This window comes from Vanacampus margaritifer, chromosome 2 (assembly GCF_051991255.1).
Source record: "Vanacampus margaritifer isolate UIUO_Vmar chromosome 2, RoL_Vmar_1.0, whole genome shotgun sequence".
Classification (NCBI taxonomy): domain Eukaryota; kingdom Metazoa; phylum Chordata; class Actinopteri; order Syngnathiformes; family Syngnathidae; genus Vanacampus; species Vanacampus margaritifer.
In genome coordinates, this window is record NC_135433.1 from 33,606,163 (window position 1) to 33,632,530 (window position 26,368).

General features: G+C 39.5%; 1 protein-coding gene across 3 annotated transcripts in view; it reads right to left on the reverse strand.

Annotated features, from left to right (window-relative positions):
- Positions 1-26,368, reverse strand: part of ephb3a (eph receptor B3a) — a 72,680-nt gene that overhangs the window by 5,323 nt on the left and 40,989 nt on the right. The window contains exons 7-14 of one of the 3 annotated variants that reach the window (XM_077557157.1): positions 25,209-25,365; positions 24,934-25,042; positions 23,685-23,737; positions 21,487-21,609; positions 18,759-19,006; positions 11,191-11,406; positions 9,491-9,640; positions 4,350-4,543 (exon numbers count right to left, since the gene is read on the reverse strand). In XM_077557157.1, the coding sequence (XP_077413283.1) occupies positions 4,350-4,543; positions 9,491-9,640; positions 11,191-11,406; positions 18,759-19,006; positions 21,487-21,609; positions 23,685-23,737; positions 24,934-25,042; positions 25,209-25,365 (1,250 nt within the window). Of the gene's footprint in view, positions 1-4,349; positions 4,544-9,490; positions 9,641-11,190; positions 11,407-18,758; positions 21,246-21,486; positions 21,610-23,684; positions 23,738-24,933; positions 25,043-25,208; positions 25,366-26,368 lie in introns of those variants that run through there. The other 2 variants (XM_077557159.1, XM_077557158.1) reach the window with 2 other exon arrangements.

The window sequence follows — 26,368 nt, forward strand, 5'->3', positions numbered from 1 at the left end:
GACATCACAGTGCCTAAGGGCTCAGCTTGCGAACGTCACATGGCCACACCCACAAAAGAGGTGAGCTGTGATTGGTCATTACCTGAGCCCTTATGCTGCATTCAAGGATGGTCGGAAGTCGGACCTTTCCGACTTCAAACCAGGACGTGTGTACGGGAACACCCCCTTGAACTCGGAAATCCCACTAGTGAAGTCGCAAAAAAAAGGGCCCCAACATCACTATGTGATGTCACTCTACAATGGTGACCCCTTCGGAAACACACCATGAATGGTAAAACACAATTTACTCGAATATAAAACTAGACAGCTTTCTTCATTCATAAATATTCGACATAACTTTACGCAACACAACGTACATGGCACCATGAACTATATGGAATGCTTATGAAATAAGCTAAAAACAATTATTGAAGCAAAATTACAAGAAGGCAAGTTTGCTGGAGGTTAAAATGAGTTTTGAGGACCAAAATAAAAAAACTATTCATCACTATCCGCCATTTTGGTTGTTTACTTTCGACTCGAACGCTTCGACTTCCGACCATCCTCAAATGCAGCACTGGGGACTGTGATGTCATTTTCAGTCAACAAAATGTGGTAAAATGGCCGACCCAATGGTTTGGGTCCTGAATAGATTAAATAAATGCTGATTCTGAGATATGCAGACTTGGGTCAATTCGTGAAAGCAGGAGTTCAAAGTAAACATGGTGAAGCTGCATTTAGCTGTTATGCTGCGCACAAATGGAATAAGCTGCCAACAGGAGTGAAATCAGCCCTGAGTGTAAATGTTTTTAAATCCGGGTTAAAAACGTTGCTTTTTTTTCCCCCTATACCTTTGATTAGGGTCTTTTAAACATTTTTAAATAATGTTTTTCTCTTTTCTTTGCTCTTACATTTTATTAAAAAAAAAAAAATTCTATTGTGTTTTAACATTGTCAATGTATGTTTTTTCAAGCAATTTGGTTTTCTCTGCTTTGCTTGGGAATGCCATTAACTGTTGTGTTTGTTGATGCTTGTTAGTGTTGTGCCTTTGCTTGTGTAAAGCACATGTGTATGAAATAAAACTGCCTTGCCCCCTGAGATGGATAAAAACGGGTGGATTTTGCTACTTAATTCATATTCCACAGACACAGTATTAGTCAGAATGCCGTGTGTGTGAACATATTATTGTAAAGATTTTTTTTTCTTTCCTGTAAAAAAAAATTTTACTTTAAAAAAATTACAAAATTTGAAAGCAACGTAAAGAAAAGAAAATCTAGCTCACTAGAAGAATGTACTGCAGAAGAAAAACGTTTAGAAAATTAAAAAAATGCATCAAAATATCTTAATCATAGGCATGGGGGGGAAAGGAATAGATTTTAACCTGGATTTAAAACCATTTACACTCGGGGCTGAGTCACCACGTTTGCTTTAAAATCTATCTGCAGTCTGCAGACCACTACTGGGTTTATATTCAAATAGTATTTCTTTAATGCATTCAAGACCTAAACCATTCAGTGATTTATAGACCAGTAGCAGAATTTTAAATAGGTGAAAACGCACGTTTGAAACATATTTAGAAACACTTTTTAAAAGACATTGCAAATTGCTCAGTGATACTATATCGTATACGGGGATTCCAGGCTGTGACCGCTAGATACGTTCAACAAAACAATCTGCAACCTAGCGTGTGTTACTGATGAATCGCGATATCGCAGGAGGCACACATCGCCAGAGAGGAGGATGCCGCGCAACTTGAGCCCAACAATTTCTGTATAAACACCGTTCAGACTTGCTGGAACAGTCGCATTCGTTGCGCTCGACGCTTTGAGAACAAATGATCACCAGGCGCACCAGTGCCTATGAATAAGTTAGCTTCACAGAGAAGTATCAGTGGCAGAGGCACACGACTGTCTGGCATCAAAAGCCTTGCAGCTTGGAGAGAGCGAGGGTTTCTCTCAAAACAAGCTGAAAGCAGACAAACCCTACAAGAAGGAATCTCATTTGCCTCTTTGTAAGCCCGCCATATTTGTCTCGACCAAGACATCTTGTTCCAACAACCCTGGGGGCAGAGACATCGCTCGACGTGAAGGAGGCTTCATCCTCCGCTTCACAGCTGTCATATACAATAAAGGGCACAATTTCACATGGGGTGAAAGAGCATGTATTGCATCATCCTTTTGTTTTTCTTTGCGGAGCTCGGATTCTGGTTGGAGGGTTTTAAAAAATCGAAAGCATTACATGCTCATTTCAGTGCTAGGAAGTAAAGTACACTTTGTTTCGGTATCTTTTAGGAGTGTAACAAAAACGATTTGAATAGGAAAATCGGGCTTGATTTATAGGATGTGAGTAAATCAAATCAACTGAATTGAACCATTTCACTTCAAAATACATAAAGATGTGTATCAAATACTTTGTTACTGGTGAGATATATCTTCGAAGGAAATGCTCATCATTAAATCTGATTCTTTGACTTGGGCAGGCAGTCACATGACAAAAACACACAGTCGGATTTCACACCCACCTAAGAGCGAAAAAGGCTCCCTTCACTCTGCAGTCACCCCCACTGAGTTGGCGCACAGCAGGCAGCTGGCTCAAAGCTGTGTGTTCACAGAAACTAAAAAAGTCACAAAAAGTATAGCCTATGTATATAATGAAAAAATGATGAGCTTTTTATTACGGTTTGAGCTTAACTCACAAATTTACTCACTCAGGATCTGATTTACTTAAGATTTGCCAGGCAGAAACAGGCGCCGCACACTTGATTGCTCATGCCAACAGATGTGGAAGCTGATCTACTAACCGAGTGTGTCCAGGATCGCGTCTGCCAAAATGCCGCGGAGTTAATTTTACACGTTTTGGGAAGACGACACGCAAATAAGATAATCTGGCACACACAATGTGATTGATCAAACCTGAGACAAATGGCAATGGCTGATTTTACTAGCGTTTCTGATTGGCAAGTGCAAATTACAGAAATGGGAGGCAGCAAGGAGAACTTTTCCACCTGTGTTAACATTTTTGAAATGCCAGAAATATAAATTATTACGACAGCAATGATCAAAGGGCTGACTTGAGTCAGTCATAAGAAGGAGTCATGCCATATTGCTAATGATAAAATGCCTTTCGAGAATTATATTTTTGGGATATATACACATGCAAAATGTACACGAAATTTGACTTTTGAATTCAAACCTATTATAGCAACAAATACCTGCTAAATGCGTCTGGGTCATAATGTCCTCCACCCGATAGTCCCCCATAGTATTCGAGTCATTGTTTGTTTTGTATTCAAATGGCTGTATGTGGCTGTTTGCTGAGGTTGCCCCCCCCCCCCCCACACACACACTTCCACCACCACCACACACCCCGATGTGCTCCCCCCTTAGGAGCATGTTCCAGGACTGTTTTTTGTTTTGCCTCTGAGAACTGGGGTGCTGTTTTGGGTGACCTGTCAGGCTTCCTATTTTGTCTCCCTCCTTTAGTCATTGATTGTTATGCATTAGTCCACTGTTACATGCACGGCAATTTCATTGGTCAGATGTGACGAGACTAAATTTATTGGCGACCTGAAGCTCAGAATCCATAAATTAGCCGTGTCACATTTAAAGCTACAGAGTTTAAAGCTTGGGAAAAAAGTAGTCTATAAATTATAGTAAATTGAGACAAAATCAACATTATTTCAGTATATCATGTAAACGTTCTGCATTTTTTTTCTTCTATGATGGGCAGCCGTGGCCAACAAGATTGATGCCTGCCAGCGTGGGGTCCCGGTTCAAGACCATCCCCCTAAGTAGCCCCCTGCACAAAGTGTGTGACACTGTGCGTGTTTGCTGTATCTGCTACTGTGATAGGTCAAATGCAGTGGCTCAATAAAGGTTAGCAAACCCTGAGTATATCTATCAAACAGGCCTGAAAGTGTTATTTGCCCCCATTTAAAAATATCAACTTGCAAAACATGGGAATCAATAAATCTATAATGTGTGTATCTGATGCCTGGCTGCTGTTGCCTGGCTGCCTCTAAATGAGGCTGGATAATGATTAGCTCATTTGCGGACAGTTCAGTCTATTATAGTCTGTAAATAGCTGGTGCAACAATGTCAAATCTCTTTGATATTCATATGCCAGCATTTAGACCAATGGCTCTCAAAGTTTAGATTATTCTAAAATTTAAAATAAAAATATTATAACCACGTGGGGACTGAGTATAGATTTGTGAAAAAATATGAAATGGACCAAATTTGGACAAAGAAGATGTTTCCGCCCAACAACGGCAATAAGGTAATTATGTTTAATTGCCATTAAAATTGAGTCGGCCCTTAAAAAAAAAGTTCCTTGTAAGGAACCAAAAGACAAAGCTGCTGTCCACTTACCCTGAGTACGTGCTTGTCACCACCTTGAGGCTTCCGGCGTTGCGCAGCAACTTGTCCAACGTGTTGACGATGCGCGAGAACTTGGGCCTCAGGTTGCGTTCCTTCATCCAGCACTCCAACATGAGCTGGTGCAACACCATGGGGCAGTCCATGGGTGGGGGAAGACGGTAGTCCTGCTCTACTGCAGTCATCACCTGAAGGATACATTCACATAACTTTATTCATCACAGTGGAGCAATTAAGGGAGCGGAGTTGTTTGCACAAGTAAACAACATAACACAAGTAAGGGCATGGATATGTACAAAGGGTGCAGTGGAAATATTCTATACATTACAGCGTTAGTAACAATTTCATTAGGCGTGTCGAAATTAGTGCGTTCATTTTGAGTTAATTTAAAGTTCCCTTAACACCGCAATTTTTTTTTAATGCGCAATTAATGACCGACCCTTACTTGGTAAGACTCTACTGGGGGAATTCGCAGTAGACACGTCAACGTAAAAATTTAGCAGTAAATAAATGTAATAATAATGCATATATTTGTGGAGATTGGGGTCAAGTTGTATTTTACAATTTTAAAAATGTGCAAAATTTCACAAGTTACTTTATGTTAAAAATTAGATAGCTCTTAATATAAAAAGAGAAATGCACTGAGCTGTCACGTCTTACAAATACAATTATGCCATCTAGTGGCAGAAAAATGACCAACACAAATCAATATCGCACTCGTTTTTTACAGTGACTAAAAGATGCAGCCATATTTTTTTTTAGTTTAACATTTTTTTTCCACTTTTATGTTAACAAGAGTATGAAAACTTTTCATTGTACATTTAGATCAGATCCGAAATTTGCGTTTAATCGTGAGTTAACTATTCAAGTCATGCGATTAATTACGATTACAAATTTTAATCACTTGACACTCCTAATTTCTATATGAATGATTTGAATACCCTTGGATTTTTATAATGACATACTCTGGCTGGTCAAATAAACAATTTGTTGTTGAGCTCTGTTAAATCTTTCCTAACTCGAATGACATTTTTCTTTTTTTCCCTTCAAGTGTGTGCAAGGTGAGAAACTATAATGTCAAACTAAGTTTCCGAGACATTTGGGAACTATCTAAATTCAACAGAGAAATCCAATTGTGCATGTTCAAAAGAGTCATCTGCCCAGATAAGGTTGTAATTTGCTGTGCTTATTAGGGATCTTATTACATTTTATTCCCTTGCACCCAGAAGAAAGTCAGGATCTGGATTAAACTTGACTTCTTTTTGGCTATTAAAATTCTACACGCTCAGCCTTGGTGATAGATTCTTTGTTAGTGTGCTGTTAAAATATTCTACAGATGCTTATTTTTATGTGCAACAATAAACCTCACTATCGCATATTGCCAGCTTCAGTTCAGGATCTTTCGGAAATGACACAATGAGTTTTCTCCACCGATGGATCGGTGAGACAATAAGTGACAACTGCAAATGTTTGCTCACTGGATTTTCACAGGGTTCAACGTATTTCTCTACATATACTTTTAAACCTCCACAACAATAAAAAATTGCCAGCCGGGACAAAAAACATTGGTTTTTTTCCCTCCTCTTCTCCTTCTGTGCGGAATTTCATTTTTATATTGGACTTGCAGCAGATGAGAACCTCTCTTTACATCCTCTGTTTGTTGACTGTTGCTTATTGAGCAAAGACTGTGGCACAAAGGCAAGTGGGAACAATGGAGGCTCTTGACTTTGATACTTTCATTACCGCACGCGGCTTTTGTTGGTGCCAATTTTCATCGTGTCTCCTTTTTTTTTTCTGCACAGTTCTTATCTGCGTTGCAAGTCTGACTTTTATATTCCACTGAGAATCGCAGTGCAGCTCCAGTAAGTTTGATGGAGGGACACACTTCGCTGTGAGCTCACTGCTGGAGTTGCGACGTCTGTATGTTGCAGATAGCCTGGGGGTAACAACAGCCCAAGTCTGAGTGTGTGTCATGGGGGAGCTTTGCAGTCTGCATATTTGGGAGGGTTGGAGGGCGAGCAGGCGAAAGTTGTAAATAGGGTGAAATAAAGCAGAACACAGACACACTGCTGCAGTGAGGAGATAAAGAGTGCAGCCCAGTCAGACAGCGGATACAAGAAATGTAAAGCTCCATGGGCCTTGGATCTGCAATTGTACGTTTACAGATTTTTCAAGTATCTATATATACTTTGCTTGGGTACAGTGTTTCGTTCCATTATTGTTTTTACAATACTGTTGCATGCACTGTCCATTTAATGGACAGCCTAATACAGATAATTTAATTCCATTCAAAAAGTCAAATTTCCATAGAGTATAGATTCAGGGCCCACAATTTAAAGTATTAATTTGTTTATTTTTACATAATTTGGGTTTCCAGATCATAAAACCCACAAAAACAGGATTATAAACATTTTGAATACTGTTATGAAATCAGCCCAAATTTTGCAGGGCATGATTTTTTGTTTTTTTTAAACTTAGTGTCATCTACTAAACTCAAGGCATCTACACAGGCTTCGCCAATTGTGATTAAATTGATTCCATTTGGTTCAATTGTCTCAGTTCGGTTCCATATGGCGAAGACTGCAGCCTTGACAACTAACTGGCCAGAAGGACATCATTGATAGGGTATCCAGAGGCTGGATAAGCCACAAAAGTTCATAGCCATGCAGGCTGGTTGTCCACAGACTGCTGTGTCCAAGCATATCAATGTCTAGTGGAAGGGCAAAATGTGACAGGAGAACATGCACCACCAAAACAGATGAGAGTGGGCTTCCGCAGATTATCAAACAGAGCAGATTCAAGAATCTGGCATAGACACAGAAACAGTGGTATGAGGCAGGAGTCACAGCACAACGGTCTGGTTCCTCGGGTCAAGTCACTTGTGAGCCTGAGCCGTTGTAGGAAGTGTCTCAACTTTTCTAATGAAAGTAAAGTGTGCCTTTAGTTTAGGTATCAAAGTCCAAGGGTTTGGAGGAAGACGGGTGAGGAACAGAACCCAAATTGCTTGAGATCCAGCGTGAAATATCCACAGTCAGTTATGATTGTCCAGTGCAGGTGTTAGTAAACTCTGCTTTAAAGTTTAATTGCTGCTGTATTCATATGTGGACGTATGTAACCATTAGTTTTAATTTCTGTTACTACTCTTAAGAATAGTGGAGCAAGCATTAACCAGTAGTGCTTAAAAAATATAGCCGGATAACCATCTGGGCCAGGTACTTTGCCATTAGGCATACTATCTAGAGCACTATACAACTCGTTTATAGTAAGTGGCGCCTCTAACATATCTTTATATTCAGTAGTTAACTGAGGCATATTCAAGCTACTGAGAAATGCCTCAATATGCTCAGGGTTAGGCTTGTTAGTTTCTGAGTATAGGTTGCGATAATAGTTGTAAAAAATTTGATTAATTTCTTCTGGTGACTGTGTACATTCCCCAGTTGTCCCTTTAATAGCCGTTATAAGAGATTTTTCCCGATTGCGTTGAAGTTGATTTGCAAGAAATTTACCTGATTTGTTATTATATTCAAAGTTGTTGTATCTTTTTGTGTGTCTTTTTAGTTAGCATATCGTCTAACTGTATTTTTGTATTTTGTAAGTCAGTCCATATTTGGTTATTTGTCTCCAAGGTCACAGCAACAATCTACCAGAATGTTTTAGATAACTTCATGATTCCCTCTGCTGAGGATCTGTATGGAGATGCAGATTTCATCTTTCAGCAGGACCTGTGGCCCCAGCCCATACCGCCACAAACACCAAAACTTGGTTTGATGTCCATGCCATCACAGTGCTTGACTGGCCACCCAACTCGCCGGACCTCAACACCATTGAGAATTTAGGGGGTATTATCAAGAGGAAAATGAGGGACACCAGACCCAAAAACTTAAACAAAGAAGAGCTGACAGCAACCATCAAAGAAATTTGGGCTTCCATAACCCCCAGGCAATGCCACAGTGCATTCAGGCAGTTATTAAGGCAAAAGGATTTCCAAACAAGTGTTAAAGATTGACGTATCGTTTTGAAAGTACAATATTTGGATAGATTTGATGTGATCTTAATTTAAATGGTGATTTCTTAACAGGATTAAAAAAAATTGAAATCATGTTTTTGTGGGTTTATGAGCTAGAAACCAAACTTATGTAAAAATAAACAAATGAATACTTGAAATCACTTAAATTGTTGGGCCCCAAATTTATAATCTACGAAAGTTTGACTTTCTGAATAGAATTATGGAAATAAATAAACTTTTCCATGATATTCCATTTTTTTGAAACGGATCTGTATGTATGATGTAGCTATGTAGGGAGTGCAGATCTGTCGTGTGGAGGCAAGCAAGTGTCTTCCTTCACTCTGGACTAGATACACATGTTTGTTAGTTAGTTAGTCAGCTAATGAGCTTTAAATCCACTGTTTCCCAACTCGACAGTGGATCAAACTTCTGTTGTTAGCCTCTTTGTTACGCCATCACACATGGCAAAAAATCAAAGGTGTTTGCCCCAGAGAGAAATCTCCTCAGCTAATTAGCTTAGCTTTAGAATGCTGGTGATGCCTGTCGATGTGGAGGATTTATTTTGTACAGCAGTAGGCACAATAACCGAACTGGACTCTAATTTTGGCCACAATGTGGCGCGAGATCCTGGTTAAAGTAAGGCATTTTTAACTGAAAAGTAAAACGACCATTAAGTGTTAGCATTATTAGCTTGTAGAATTTGATAAGGAAAAGTAATGTGAATTGGGTTGCTAAACAATGGTAATTGCCTTTTATGTTTAGTTTTAAAGTAAACTTCAAATAAGAGTGGTGATAAACAGCTTGAAAACAGCCAGGCGTCTTTTTGGAAGAATTGTTTACTCAGATGCTGCTTTTTGTGAACTTTACTTCCACCATTTTACTCAAATGGAATTTTTGCTTGCATCGTAAGACAAAAACAACAACAAATCAGCTGAATCTCGTGTAGTATCTAAGAAAACTTGTAAATCTGGTCACTCGTAAGTCGAGGTACCACTAAATCTGTACTTGTAATTAAGTACAGAGTGTGAGTACTTTTGTAAGACAGTGGATACTAAACTTAGACCTCATTGTAACGCTCCACTTGCATTGTTTGCAACATATTTGCCGGCGCGACAGGGTGCTGACTCACGTCCTGGTTGCTCATGTCCCAGTATGGCCTTTCTCCATACGACACCACCTCCCACATAACGATGCCATAACTCCACACGTCACTCGCAGAGGTGAACTTCCTGAAGGCGATGGCCTCTGGCGCCGTCCACCGGATGGGAATTTTCCCTCCCTGCTCACGCACATACACACACACACACGCAAGTAAAGGGTGAATGGTCACAGTTTGAGGAACACTGAAGTCATGTAGCAATAGGCAGCGAGCATACATACACAAGCAAATGTTATTTTCACAGGCGCTCTGGCACAAAAATGTAAATATTGGCATAGACTGTATGAGCAGTCGTAAGACTCCACGTGGGCATGTTGCATGGGGATCAAATTAGCATACATAGGAATTTTCTTCATAAATATTGTGAGACCTCAGTTTACTACACTCTGAGCTTGCCATATGCCTTTTCTTTTTTTTGCAAGTTTACTCCAAATGATGGACTACATGACACAAGTCACAAAAATTGACTTCTTATAATTAACTCTGTGTTTGTATTGTGCTAAAAATAAATAAATAAATAAAACGGTGTTTGATTTAGGCTAGCTATGTTTACATTTTTAATAGAAAACTTGCCACGTCAGATTTTTTCTGAATATTGGGAAATGACTTTGTTTGAATTATTTCATGTTCCTTTATTTCAGGGGTCACCAACTCCGGTCCTCGAGGGCACCTATCCATAATACCTTGATCAACTGTGGTGTCATTTTCAGTTGGCAACAAATGACAAAATGGCCACCACCCCCTAAGACTGATAAAAATGAGTGAATTGTACTAACCCATATTCCACAAACGCAATATTAGTTACAATACACTCTAAAAACAGTTGCGTAAAAAACAAAAACAATTATGGATTAAAAATGGACCGATCCACTTTATGGGTCAATTTGACCCAACTTTCTGGGTTGTTTTATACAAACTGATTTTTTTTTTTTTTTATCCAAGTAAAGGATCGGCCCAATATTTATGAGTTGTTTTACACTAGAAGACCTATTTCTTGGCCCAAATAGACCCAGGTAGAGGATTGGTCAATTTTTTTTATCCATAGTTGTGTTTTTTTGACCCAACTCTTTTTAGAGCGTACCGTGTTTAGATTAGTGGAGCTGCATTCAAGGAAGGTGGGAAGTCGGACATACCCCACTTGGAATCTCCCCAAATCTGTCCTCAAAGCGTTCAAGGCGAATGTAAACAACAAAGATGGCTGATTCCGCTAAATTGTTGTTCTAGTTAACACAGACAGTCTAAATCACATTTGGTTAAGTAAAGTCATTTATCTTGAACAACTAAATTAATGTCATAATAAATAAATGTTTATAATCATGTAAATTATGTTTTGCCATTCACGGTCTCTTCGGGGGTCGCCATTGTCATGTGATGTCAGATCTAGGCCGGTCGGTGATGTCGGGGCCCCTTTTTTTCCTCCCAATTTTACAACTAGGATCTCTTTTGTTTAAGGGCGTTCCCGTGCATACTTCCTGGTATGAAGTCGGAAAAGTTTGACTTCCCACCTTCCTCGAATACAGCAATAGAACATATAGTGAATACATTTTTTGGGTTGACTTCTCTTGACGCTTTTATTTCTTCTCAATGTCTTTCTCATTTCATTATCGTACAGAGAATTTTTCTCCTGGCAAAACTTCACCAAAGAGCAATACAGTACACCAAATCCTCACCAGTGAGCTTGTATAAGTGGGGTCAGCCGAAGTGTCGTCCAGAAAGCGTGACAGACCAAAGTCCGAGACCTTGCACACCAAGTTACTGTTGACCAGGATATTGCGGGCAGCGAGGTCCCTGTGGACGTAGTTCATGTCCGACAGGTACTTCATTCCCGCAGCGATGCCACGCAACATCCCCACCAGCTGAGTCACCGTGAAGCGGCCGTCGTTCAGCTGAGGGCACAAAAGGATGGTGCTTGATCAAACGAGGGGGAAGAAAAAATGCAAAAAAGAGAGCAAAAGGATATGTTGCAATAAAAGGAAAATAGCTGAATATAGTCGAGGAATACATTGGAGACGACTAGTCAGTCACTGAGGCCGCATAAACATGACAGCTGTCATAATGACAGTCACTGACAGCTGACCTTTTATGTGCATTCTGTTCAATTAGATCTCTAATTAAACTCTCCACTGTTACGATACAAAAACCGACTACAGTGTTCGCCTGCTATATTGTTCATTTCTTTTTTTTTTACCTTTTACAGTCAAATACAAAGATTTGCTCCCCTTCCGTGTAGTACCACATTGTGCCGCAACATGCTTGCACCGAGGTCTAATAAACGGGATGCAGAAGACGAGTCAGAGAAGGTCTCCAACTAAAGTTGATATTCCGTTTGTATGTGTTGCTGCTCCATTTGTGTGTTTGAGAAGCAGTTGTTTGAAGGATTGCAATTACAGTGTTCCCCCGTTTCTCGCAGGTTCATATTTTGCGGCCTCACTGTTTTATGGATTTTTTACAGCGTGCTTTTTGTTTTTACAGTGTATGCACGCCTCAGCGCGCCGCCTGCCACCCACCCCACGGTTCACGCAGGCCAGCGCCGGCCACAGAGTGAGAGTGGAGTTTCGGGGGCACCGCGGCGATGCAGTCCCGTGGTCAAAATTAGTTTACGTGTCCTGCCTTGTATCTTCATCATTCAAATTAAGATAGTCCGCCCCGAACCATGCAGTCGTGCCTGTTGACGGCTCAGCGCGTCATGCGTCCACCACCCGGCCCACGGTTCACGCGGGCCCGCCGGCCACGAGTGCTCGAGAGGAGTTTCGGGGGTACCGCGGCGATGCGGTCCCGTGTCCTGCCTCGTATCATCATCATTAAAATTAAGATTGTCTGCCCCGAACCAGTCGTATCCTCGGTGTCCTGCGTCCCGAAGATTAAGGGCCGACAAACAACGGATTTTTACCCGGGATGGGAACCACCGCCAGCGGGGTAACTTTGAGAAAATTCTCGGTGTCCTGGAGGTCATTGACCGGCCGTATCTCCCCTACGCCCCAGGTCCTACCGGGGACATATGGGTATCCGCGGATTCGTCTCAACGAGATCCTTCCCTTTTTTTTGGCGGGGGGGGAAATCCTTCCAACGGTGTATGGCCCGTTGCGTTCCGACCTTGCTCGTCGCAATCGCGACTTAGAAATAGAGGCCTGATAGTTTCCCAATTTCATGCCCTGGAACGCTCGTGCGTCCACCACCGCCCCATGGCTCACCCTTAGATTACACCGCATTCGTGTGCATTGCGGATCCGTTCTGCTGATTTGTTTCCATTTCTAGCTTGTTAATATTACACCAGCTGCGTATGCGCTGCGGATCGACATCCAACCAGCTTGACTGCCGAGACCGCCAGACGAATAGACTGAATAGACAAATAAAATGTGCTCCCGAGCCTCCCGGTCAAAATGGATTTCTCAGCCTCGTATCATCATCATTAAAACTAAGAATGTTATTTCTAATAACTGTTGTGTTGCGTGTGTGGTTTCTTTTAATTACAAATTATTTTTATTTTTTTTAGGAAAACATACCGGCCAGGTAGAAAAATTTATAAATTGCCGTTATATTTTTGTTTTTCAAATAAATGTTTTGGCTATTAATTAAACTATATTTTATTGTTATTATTATTATTTTCTACAAATCTACAAAGGTTTGAACACTGAGTGTATAGGCCTACTGTATTTAAATAAGAGATAGTAGTATGTGAGAAAATGTTAACGCCTATCAAGAAAAGTACACGTATAAAGTGTGTGGTGAGGTGTTAGCCTTAAAACATATATAATAAATGACAAAAAAAGTATGAATAAACACTTAGAATAAACAAAAAAATACATACTGTGCTGTATAATAATTAAATAAAAAAATACTTTTAATGGAAAAAAATTACTAATTGATAAAGAAACATATACTGTGTATGATGAATGAAAAAGCATTCATAATAAACTAAGAATCATACCAAAACGGAAAAAAAACCCATAATAAACAAAAAAATATATAAATGTAACTGAAAATTTAAAAAAATAAAATTAACGTGGATTTCCATTATCGCGGGTAGTTTTTGGAACGTAACACCCGCGAGAAACGAGGGAACACTGTATTGTAACATCTATGCTAATTTCTGTTAGCTCATCTATGGCTGTTCACATTACACGTTTTTAGCATTAAGCTAGCAGACTTTCATTACAAATTATAGTTTGCTTCAATATTTTGGTGTTTAAATAGACAATGTTTAATATTCTTTTGTTTTATGCATCAGTTATCCTGAAAACTTCAACTGGCAATGACAAATAATGCTTCTTATTTGGAGAACTACACATGTAAATATTAACCCTTTAGATACTACTATTATAGCAGGAGTTATGGTTATTTGAAAAGCACGCGCATTTTCCTGTCGGGGACGGCAGGTTCGTATTTTGAGGGTTGTAATAGGTGCGAAGAAATGCTTTAAATAAAAGAAATGTGTGTTAATATTTTGTCCACAATATTTGTAATAATTTTCTATTTTCTTCTCTTTCTATTGGAGAAGCCTAACACAAAAACACATTATTTTCAGTCCTTTATTTATTTATTTACTTACTTACTTACTTATCCTACGGCTAGGAGCTAAAATTTGAATACATAAAATCTATGTAAGGTGGAGCTCACTAAAAAGCTCACTATTTATTCCAATTGGGGATCAACTCCAAATTTGTAATAGATCAGCCCTCCACTGGAGCTTGATGTCTGTAAATGAAAGTGAAATTAATCACAAGAAAAATCAATACACAATTAAGTAAAAAATAGCATTCCGTCAAGGCTGAAACAGCAAATTTAGATTTGTAGAGCTGAAGATTTCATTGAAGTTGAATGCAACACTGCTGGTTTGAAATGTGTATCAGTCAACATTAACATTATTTTTGCTTTTGTTTCTAGTTGTACCTCTTTAAATGCGACTCTAGAATTGAGTCCTTTTGAGTCACAGTTAGTGTGACCGGGGGAGGACACACACTGTCATTTTATTTTAATTATTTATTTTTTAATGATAGGACAACTCACTTGGAACAATCTCCATAGGGAGGAGCAATCTGAGTGGACATTCACTTCTTTATAAACAGCGCCATTTCTATCAAATTAAGGTATGCTTTAACAATTGTGTTGACTTCTCCTGAAGCATTTTTTCTGCACATGAATGCATTTAAAACGGAAGCAACAGAAACATGTCAATTTGTACAGATCCTAAAAAACATTCATTTGACTCTTTCTCTCAGTGGCTTTAATGAGTAATGACCACAGCAACATTTAAATGCGCATTTGCTGCTATGTTTACATGCCGTTTAATGTGCTGCGGCTGATTAATTATATAGCTAGCCAATTGATGGAGGTGCATGTGGCTGTAATAAATGTCTGGTGGCTCGTTCAACAAGACCGAAGCAGGAATTTAAAAGTCATAAAATAATGTTGACAGTCTGCTCCTGCAGAGATGAAACAACGTATTATTTATTATATCTTATTATTCTATATTAGAAGTACGGTATCAACATTTCAGTTTTGGATAAGAGATCCTGACATAGCAAAAGAATGATGATGATGATGATGATTTTTATTAGTAGTAGAAGTAGTGGTATCTTTATCATGGAAGCAAAATACTGTAGATATAAATTTGAGATGCAATATATGTAATGTAGAACGTGAGACTTGAAGTTGGAATGGTTTGAATTGGTTAAGAAATGTGGTAGGAGGAGGTAAATATGTAAAACATCTTTTTATTTGGGATTTTTTATTGTGGGAAAATTAGGAGATTCTGTGAGTGGGAGTAGTTTCTAAAATGTCCTGAATATTTTAATCGGTTGAGAAATTGGAAAAAATGAAGTAAATGTCCTAATTTGTTAATTTTATTTTGAAAATCTTCTGGAATTTTTGGAATGTGGAAATGATTGAAATTGGAACATAGAATGCAAATGATCTGTTGATTATGATCTTATCAGTTTTACGTATTTGTATGGGTCAAGAAATTTGGGAATTTTATGAAAATGTGGTCATTCTGGTGATGGAAACAGTTGTCCTGAATTAATTTCACATTTTGAAGATGGAATGGTTTGAATACTGTCAAAGAACGTGGAAGGAGGTGGTAAATATCTAAAATATTTATTAATTTACTAACTGTATTATTTATTTATTTTTAAAGGGTAATGGGGAATAACTCCCACTAAGTAAGAAGTAAGCAGAACAGTTTAACGTTGGAATGGGTTAAATCTGTCAAAAAATGTGGAAGGAGGAGGACAATATGTAAAATATTTATTAAATGTTGCTATTTTATCATGACATTTTTTGGAATGTTACTGTGAAAAGTGTGGAAATTATTTAAATGTGAAAAATAATAGATATTTTGAACGAGGTGAACAAACAGTGGAACATAGGAAATATGGGGAGTCTTTTGTTGAACGTCTCTCCTATTTATTTAATTGAACATATGTTTGTGTATTAAAAATGGGTTATATGAGGTGATTATGTTGTAGTTGGGATGGTTTTTCTCATGTTTCAAATAAACCACAAAAAATTCTCAGTGGACAAAACAGGCACGGTTAGTGTACATACATTACGTAACCATAAAACTGGTAATTGAAGGTCAGCGTGTTGATTCACCAAAATCATTAAGAAACCCCTTTTAGCCTAACAATCTTCTCTCAGTGCAACCACGTGTTTTTATTAGATGTAAACGATGCGTAATCGCCTACGCACTGTTGTAAACTGTACGACGCCTAATTTCTCAAGCAAAAAAACTCTGCTCACTAATGTATTCCGTAGTCGCGCAAAGACTCTGGGAATAAGCTGAAGCGCGCATTCAAAAGCAACAGTTTTCCACCTGGAGTTTGTGTGTTGAAAAAGAGTGTCAGCATCAGTTAGGAGCGTCAAGCGGAGACACTGCGCCTGTCTACAAACGTTAGATTGCACATTTAATCTCTATCACTCAGCAAGCCTCGGGCTGTTTTATGGGGCGTAAAACATTCTCATAACCCGGGGGTGTCGTCAGCGCCTGCCAGTGTCTATGTGCCATCTTGTCATGTTTGAAAGAGGGTTCCTCAACATTTAGCTTTAATGTACACTGAGAAAACGCTCTCTCACATAAAACTCTCAAAAAATTCTCTCACAGGACAAAAAAAAAACTCTCACACACAGATGGTAAACAAAATCTCACACCCATCCCAAATGGAAAAAAATCTTTCACGAACACCAAAAACTCTCACATGTATCATAAAAAACTCACAACCTACAAAAAGCTCGTAAAGAAACGCTCACTCATCAAACCTCACACTTACAAAAAGCACTCTCTCTGGCACACACAACAAAAAACCTCACAGGTACCAGAAATCTCACACTACCCCAAATCCCACGCACCAAAAGAACTCACATTTACCAAATGAAGATTTAAACAAAACCAAAAAAACTAATAAAAAAAACTCCCCACCTTTCTCCCACACAACCACTTTAGAAAGCAGAAAATCTCTCATTCAAATACTCTCATGTGTAGTAATAAAAAAACTCACACCCACAAAAAAACCCTCATATTTTCACAAAAACTCTGATGTACACCAAGACCTATCACATCCACACAAGCACGTGCCATACACACCAAAAGAGTCTCACACACCAAAAAGTCTCTCACTCACACAAAAACTCATAGTACCCCAATAATACTTCTGTCACACAGGAAATCTGTCACACTTACCAAAAAAAAAAATCTTACACACACAAAACAACTCTCAATTACTCCAAAACCTTTCAGTTACCAAAATTGACACACCCACACAAAAAAACTCTCACACAAAAACCTTTCCTTCTCTTCCGAAAACCTCACACTGACTCACTCACACAAACACCAATAATAATAATAATAATAATAATAATAATAATTAATTAATTAATTAATTAATTAATTAATTAATTAATTAATAAAATACTCACATCCACTAAAAAAATTATACTGACCAAAATACCTCTCATTGACCTGATTTTTTCCTGCATGTGAAGTTATTTTTTACCTACAGTATAGCACACCTCATAGTTCCTCTCCGCTTAGATACACACAGGAAATAATATTTCAGGTGGATCTGGGGTCCATTTTACAAAGCATGATCAACAAACACTGAGACTAACCCTGAACAGCGAGTCGGCATACGCTGAGAGAGGAAACTCTACGTTTTCGGTTCCAGTACAGCTGATTTGAGGTAGTTATATCAACGCAGAGTAGTTTCACCTGGCATTACCACTTGATTAAAAAGACCACATCAATGGAGCCCCGATTTGTCAAGTCACCATGGCAACGTTGAAGCAGAGCACGGCGTCGCCCTCTGCTTCCGCGTTTTTTGTTTTTATTTTTTACCCCTCTAAACTGAAAATCTTAATGCGATCATATGGCGAATTTGAACATGTCGTTCAAAAAAAAAAGTGCAACACCGCAGCTCCCCATAGAAGAAGGCGGCGTGCGTGGGAGAACGTTGCTGCTCGGGTGTCGGGTCAATGCGTAAATTTAAATGTAGTTCTTTGCAATCACAATAAAATTACAGGGGAAACTTCTTGAATGGTAGCTCATTAATTCATTTCATTTAGGTGCAATCCTGCGGGGGAGAAGTGCACTTGACTTAAGATGAGATATAAAAACATTATTCAAACGATTATAAGAAAAACACTCTGTTCAACACACAATATATGCTGTGATGTGAGCGCATGACTACGGCTGGTAATGATGCAAGATGTAGATGATGGACTGTGATGTGAAACGGTACCGCTCAAAAAGATAACTGTCTGGAAATGCCAGCATATCTATGCGTGGCCTGATAACAATCTTGCGACGAATATTTGATTCCCTGCGCAGTATTGCGGTTCCTTCATCAATAGGGTCATTGTCAAAAGGTCACGCCGTGTTTGTGACAAAAGTAAACTTTACGCTCTAGACTATAGGCGTTTTTATGCGAAAACTCGCCGCAGCGGACTTTATGAATGAGGAAATGTGGCTGAAAGGAGGTGGGTCAGAGAAAACCTCGAGGTTTATTGTGGAAAACCTGCAAACGACCAAGTTTGGTTCAGGGAATGTGTTACTACGGTAACTGACCGAGAGCTTAAAACCTCTTTTTATGAAACAGGCAAGAGTTACTTCTTTTTCTCTGGTTTCAGTTACCTCCCTTTCTGAAAAGGAAGACGCGTTTTCCCACATTTCAGGATTTCTTGACTCAGGGTTCTCACTAAACCGAGAAATAGACCTCTGAGGTGGTGAACACGCCAAGCTTACCCGCAGAAAGGAATCAAGCGCTCCATTCTCCATGAATTCTGTGATGATAAGGACAGGGCAGCTCCGTGTCAGCACGCCCTCCAACCGGATGACGTTGGGATGGTCGAACTGGCCCATGATGGAGGCCTCGGCCAGGAAGTCTCGCCTCTGGCGCTCCGTGTAGCCCGCTTTCAGGGTCTTGATGGCCACCACCATCTCCCTGCGGCCGGCCTGCTTGAGCCGCCCGCGACACACCTCGCCAAACTCACCTGGCGTGATACAAGGGGTGTGGGGGACGGTGGGAGGGGTGAGGGTGATGAGGGAAAAGGGTCACGTGAATTGAGGAAAGAAAAGGAGGGAAAGCTGGAGTGTGTGCGAGTGCAGAGAGGGAATGTTGGGCTGATTTGAGTGAGGTCAGGGTCTAACTGTGGGGGTTTAAAAAAATAGCAGTGGTGTGCCAGTCAGATTTGAAATTTGTCTTCTGATTGGTTTATCAGAGCAAAACTTGTTACAGCAAACTTTATCCAGCAAAATTAAGAAAAACAAATGTAGCCATCTGCACAAAATGTAATTTGACTCATTCACTGCCATTGACGTTTATGTTCATCAATTGGAATCCAACTGATTACTGCCACAGACAAATATTTTCATCAAGTATTTTTCAGTGCTAGACGTGGAAGTGGGTCTCGCCCAGCTTGACTGTGAAATTCAGGTTTGTAAAACATTGTAATTGCTAACATATTCCAGTAGATGGCGACGTTGCATTGCTTTGTGTTAGAGATTACACAGTTTTTGTTGTCGAATATGATGATTGAGCGGTGATTATCAGTTTTCCACGTTGGTTATGAGGGTGACAAATTCCAACACGTCGGAAGTTGGACAAGTGTAGGCACGTCACGCTGGAACCAATTTGTAGAAACACAGTATGTGTCGCGGTAGTTGGTAGAAATTGTGTGTTATCGTGAGAAAAGATGATGCAATTTGTGGCAAACGGCATGTAAAAAAGCCACTGACTGACATTCAACTCGAGCCATGCGGTCAGAGAGCGTTTCTTAGTTGCATATCTATAAATGATTATTTTACCATTAAAATCCTTTTCTCAGGGCATGTTGATACGAGAGTGGTAAAACCTCTAAAATATATCAGAATTGCATTTCGTTTGGACAGTGACAGCATTATGATGGCTTGAATACGCAAAAATTTGAAACCACTCTCTAGAGTGGAAAAGTTGAATATGCCCGGCCGTTACGTTCCTATATACACAGCCCAAAATTCAAAACTCTGCTCAGATTTGCTCACGTCATTGACCCTTCAAGCTACTCTGGCTGCTTTTCTTTGTCTGTCCAAATAAATTATTTTTGCTAGTAGCTATCATTTTAGTTTTCATGGCGCAGATCATTGACATAACACACAGATCAGAGACGAAGGGAGATTTTGCACATGCACACGGACATGGCAGAGTTTCATCACAATACCACCTAGCTGCCTGGCATGCATACACAGTACAATTCTTATTCTTAGCTGCAGTCTTCTTTGGTTGTTTCATAGGTGACAAAAGAAAACTATATTTAGTGTCAGACTCACTGTTCTGCTTGACATGTTTGTCTTCACAAAAAGCTTGTTTTCTACGCTTTTTGTCAGTAACTGGATCACAGAAGAAAAGAAAAAGTAAAGGAGAAACTTTTTCTGGTAAAGGGAGTCCTTCTTTTGGCAGGTTTGGCGCTTACACGCTAAAAACAGTTGGGTCAAAAATAACCCAAATATCTGTCAAAAATGGACCGATCCTCTACTTTGGGTCAATTTGACCCAACTTTGTCAAGAAATGGGTCTTATAGTGTAAAACAACTAAAAAATATTGGTCAGATCCTTTACTGGGGTCAAAAAATTGGGTCATTTTGTATAAAACCCTGAAAGTTGGGTTGAATTCATTGTCTTTATAGTCTGTTTTTAGAGTGTATGTTGTCTTAGAAGATATGATTCTGTAAAGCAGCTGGCAGTATGGGGAACTCTGCTTTTAAATCAGCTGGCAGTGAATGAGTGAATAATGAACATGCCTGGGAAGCATGATGGATTTTGTATTTTTTTTTTTCCCCCTGCTCCTTGGAAAAGTTGTATGCTGTTATATTGTGTTTTAGTACAATATTGAATGTTTCTACAATTCCGACTTGTGCTGATATTAAAAGGTGGATCAAGTCAGGTAAAACCCCGCCCACAAGGCACATGTACCAAATTGCATGGACCGCCACTGCATAACTGGAGAGGCTACTCGGGCAAGTGCTCAAAGGGTAAAGATGTCAGGGAGCGAAGGGGTGACTGGTCGTGATCGAGTGTGCAGTCTGGGAGTAGTGTTGGGAAAACGTGGACGGGTGAGGAACTTGGGTGTTGTGCATGTGGTGCCTGAATCCAAACATTTACAAAAAGCAGAGAAAAGGAGAAGAAAAGCAAAGAATAGGAAGGAATAATAGTTGATCACACTGTCATCGAGAGGTGAAGTAAGGATAGAACATGCTGCCGGAGAGAAATAAAAACAGTTTTGAGAGGGAGGGAAAGATTTTCACCTCAATCCATCCCATCCCTCCCGCACATCTCACGCATGCACGCTCGGAATCTAAAGCCCTTTTTTCTGCCTTAAAGGCCATCACACAGAACAAACCGGAGGGCTTGATGGCACACTCCTGTTAAGATAAATTAATAATGAACGCAACTCATTTGGCCGTCCCTTTCGGACAAAAGCAGCAAAGCTATTCACCTGCACCAATGACTTCTTCAATCTTTATGCAGGAGATGTCGATTTCCTTGGCAAACTCGTGGATGGCGTCATTGGGGTCTTCGTAGGTGAAAGGGTCAATGTACACTTTTACACCTGGAGAAACTGAGATGTAGAAAAAGAAACGAAGGTTGAGGGCCTGTTATGCAAATGATGGCTTTTTCATGTCCCTGTAAAATGAGAAAAATGTCTTCTAAATTTGACGGCCCACAGAGAAGAGCGTTGATAAACAAACCTGACAAATTTGCGAAAGCAAAACTATAGCTGCTTGAAGCCTTTAGTGGCTGGAACATATCCCACCAGGTTGTAGCAGCGTTTATCCATTCCACGCCCTGACAATGAGGCACTCTAAAGCGGACACGCCAGCGCAAAGGTCCACACGCTGGTGGTCAAGTCGGGCTATTTCATTTATATTTCACCCCTCCTCGCTCTTCCATCTTTCTATGAATGACATATGCACACTCATGGCCAACCACGAGGCTCTCTAAAGCGGCCATGGCAGTTTATAATCCAAAAAGAAGATTTTCGCGGTGTATGCGTATGCCAGATAACTGCTGAGGCAAACAAAGGTGTTCAACTTCTTATATAGTGGGGGAAGGGTGACTCATGCCAGATGACATTTTCGCCATGGCCGAAAAATTAGGAAAACTAAAATGGCGGAAAGCAGTTTAATGCTCGATCTCCACAAGTGAGTGTTACATAGTTCTCAGTCTTTGCAATTATCTTCAAACACTTATAATGTATTTAGAAACAAATTTACTTATTTACTTACTAGAGTGATTTTGCGACACCTAATTTTTTTTGCTGTTGTTTTTAATTCTGACAGTTAGCATCTTTGCATTTTATGGCTACAAAAACACATTTTATAATTTCTGTGCTAAAGTGGGGCCGATGAGCATCACAATTGCCACACGTACACAAACAGCAGACAATACCAATATACAGAAATTGTGCCTTTTCCAAGATAATACAATATATAATGCTCACTTTTTGAATTACACTGTAAACGAGGTATTAATTTAACAATATGGTAATCATCATTGTTGTGAGTTTTTGTTCCTCTTGCATATTTTACTTATCTTATCTAGCAACACCAGATGTTCTATGATGAATGACGCAGCGCATTTCTATACCAGCACCGAGACAATAAATGAATCATAATAAAAATGATTAGACCCCTGACAGTGACAGTTTTCATTGTATCAGTAGTTGTCATTTGTTATTCATAATTTCCCAACTTTGTCCTTCTAAAACTTTCACATTTGTCAACCAATTTTAACCAAGGTGAAAATATTCAACTCACACAGGACCGATACTAAAGGTTCCTTACCCCACCCCACGATGCCACAAAAATCCCACTGAAATTAATGGAGACATTTTTTAAACTGAACTCATCTTTCCACATTTTGCTAATTATATAACAGATTAAAACCGTCAGTACTTCAATATTTCAATTCAATATTTATCAGCTTGTTTGTGACATTTCAGAAACTAGTTTTCTCATTTTAAATATCCCTAAATTTAGCATTTCTCAAATTATTCCAAATCACTTAAATGTTTTAGACCATTTGTTATATGCTAGAAACTAGTTTTAACATTCTACATTTCCCAATACAAGATTCTCAAATCAATGCAGGTATTTTACGCATTGACCTCCTCCTGCCACATTTCTCAACCAATACAAACCATTCTCATTATGTTATACTTACAGTCTTCCGTTCAACAGTTCAGTTAAAGCGACAGCAGTCGCACGCTATTCCCCCAGAAATTGCATTCTCTGGTTTTGAAACTTAATTAACATTTTTGTGATTCATTTTACAGATGACGATGATGATGCAGTCCAGAGCTGATTCAAGTTTGAAAGCACCTCTAAAATGTTCCAGACTAAAAACATTAGCCCATGGTCAGTGATAAAAAGAAAGAGTTGTGCTGTTGTCATGCAAGAGTCACAATTAATTTGTTGTCTCCGGATAAATGTTTAAAGGGCACCTTAACAGCATATTTAGCTCAGTTAATGCGGGAAGAAAAACAACACACAGCAAGACATTGTCCGGATTGAATAAGGGTGATTGTGCGAAAGCAAAACTGTTTTCCTGCCTGCGTCAGGGGACTTTATTGAATCAGTGGTTAACAGTATGAGCATGACCAATAAAGCATAGCTGCAGAGCACGTAAACTTACTGTATTGCTGCAGTTTTTCTGTGTACTCCAGCTCAGAGCCGCTGCGCTGTTTCCTGTAAACAAAGTCACATTAGCATGAATCAGTCTGGACTTTTTCCAGGTATACATTTTATCACCATCAGATAAATCCACTGAACAATTTTGGCTCCATTTTGAAGGTTAAGTTTATGCTTACTCGATGAAGGCCTGCACTGGGTGGGGGAAAAAACAAGTACTGTACAGGTACTTTGTTGGTGGATTAAAAAATATGTCAGGTATTACTACAGGTAGTATATACTTAAGAATGTATTTTTCACTTTTAGACCCTGCATTTGAAAACAGTTATTAGCATTTGGTAATTATTTGTCAAAACAGGTTTCTTACTATTTCAACAATTTGTTTACATCTTCCGCAGATGATGAAAAGATGGGCAGAAAAAGAGGTTAAGTCAACCGCAGTTCAGTTGAGATTTTGATTGATTAAGATCCTGGTGTGTTATAAATTGGGAAAAATAGGGACTTATTCGCCATCTCGTGGGGTCGATACCATCATGCGATGAGTGAACAAAAATACCAGAACGACACGGGGGGACCTGGTGAATGACCTGTAGAGAGCTGTGACCAAAGTAACAAGAGCCACTCTTATTGGCCATAACTGAAGTTGGCTGTCCCACAGCGGTGCAGATCCCCTTCCACAGATCCACCGGCCTCGACTTGTCTGTGAAATTACCAGCATTGGATCTAACAATGTGCAATGTACTTCTTTACACATGTATACTTCTGTGAAGACTTCTGCGAAGTCTTCTACTTATTGCTGCACTTCTTATTTATTTAATTTTAATTTTATCTCTTTCTATTCTGTTGTTTTCTCTTTACTGTAAACTGCAGCTGGACGGAGTCCAGGAAAAAGTTCCCCACGGGGAAAATAAAATTATATCGCATCGCATCGCATCGCATCGCATCGCATCGCATCGCATCGTATCGTATCGTATCGTAACCCGACTCCAAACAGAATTATGGAATGCACTGCACATAATTTACGCCTGCCATGAAAACAGACCCCTTAATGTTATAAATTCAGGAGTTGAATTAATAATTCTACTTTTGCCAGAGGCTTTTTTTTACACAAGTATCAGTACTTCAACTTGAGTATAGAGTGTGTGTATTATTTACACCTCTGAAGGCATGTAAACATTTAATTAGCCGCTTTGTTCAGACTCTAATTAGCTAAATGAAACATGTAGTTCACGTCGCCAGTGCTGTGCACTTACTTGAGGCAGACAACAGCAATTACCACCATGGCAACAATGACCACCAACCCTGCAGAGGCGGAACCTATGATGAGAGGCAGCTGGTCCTGCACAGACTTCTGAGGATCACCTGGACCGAATCACACAAAAGACAGAAATGAGTGCCAGGCAAAGCGTGGCTAGAGGGATTAGACGGTGTCGCGTACCACCTGGATAGCAGAAGCCATTAAAACTGTGAAGCTATAAAACCGTAAAGCATAGCAACAGATCAGCAGAGAGATAAACAGAGGTCTTACTGTGCAGGCTGGTGCTGATGTCCATGGGGTTGCTGTAGCGACCATATCCTGCGACAGTGCGAGCTCGGACCTGCACTACGTAGGGCGTGGCGGCCCTCAGCCCTTCCACCTTGGCAGAGCTGTGTTGCGATGTTACAGTGTGTGACATAGCCTGGCCCTGCATGGAAGACATGACCATCCATTCATGTTTACACCTCACTTTGCATCATCACAAATAAGGAGATTTTTTTACGACTGTGGTGTACAAGCAAAACTATGCAACTGAATTGATAAAGGTCATATTTTGAATTTCCAATGGCTATTCGCAGGGGAAAGGGACCGAGCAATGCCGCGAGTAATTGATGCCCCATTCTAAAAATGTTTACAATAGCCTATATTAATAGGTCAAATAAGTACACCACAAACTATGACCTCAAAACAGTTTCAAATCATCTTCAACTCAACATTCCCCTAAAAACAAATGATTAACCGGATTAGTCGATGTGTCAACTTTACTATTCAGCAATTACAGGCAGTGCTTACATGTTCTTTTATTAACAAATTGAATGCCTAAGATTGCTTCGACAACAGGAAGTGAGGCTGCACAGCATCAACTACAGAAAATCTGAAGTCGTTCATCCTCTACTAGCAACATAGGCTAAATTTGGTCTCTCTTGGATAAACAACACTTGTCTGTTAGTCAAAATCATACTTCCTTGACACCAATTCCTATTTAGACTTTGCTGGTGATTCACTCACTTTAATAATAATAATGCACCCATGCGGTGGACAAATCATCAAAAAATATCACAGAATGCAATGTAATGTTTTTTATATTAAAAAAACTAAAGCTACACGAAAGAGTTGAAACTAAGTATTTTTTTTTTTCTAGATTTTCCAAATGGGTCAATTTGACCTGCAACATAATAGGAGGGTTATCCTTTATTTAGCAAGAAAACAGTTACAAAGATTACAAATATATTTTCAAAGATCACCATCACAAGGTTAACAATTAAACATACAAAAGATTTTCTCAAACATTGTTTTACAAAATATCATGAATTGGTCTTTAAGAAGTCATCAAAATGAAAAGTAAGCTTCAGCCAATCCCACACCAAAACTGGCCGCCGCCCAAGAAGCTTTCTAGAAAATTTACTGTGTTTTCAAGACTATAAGGCACA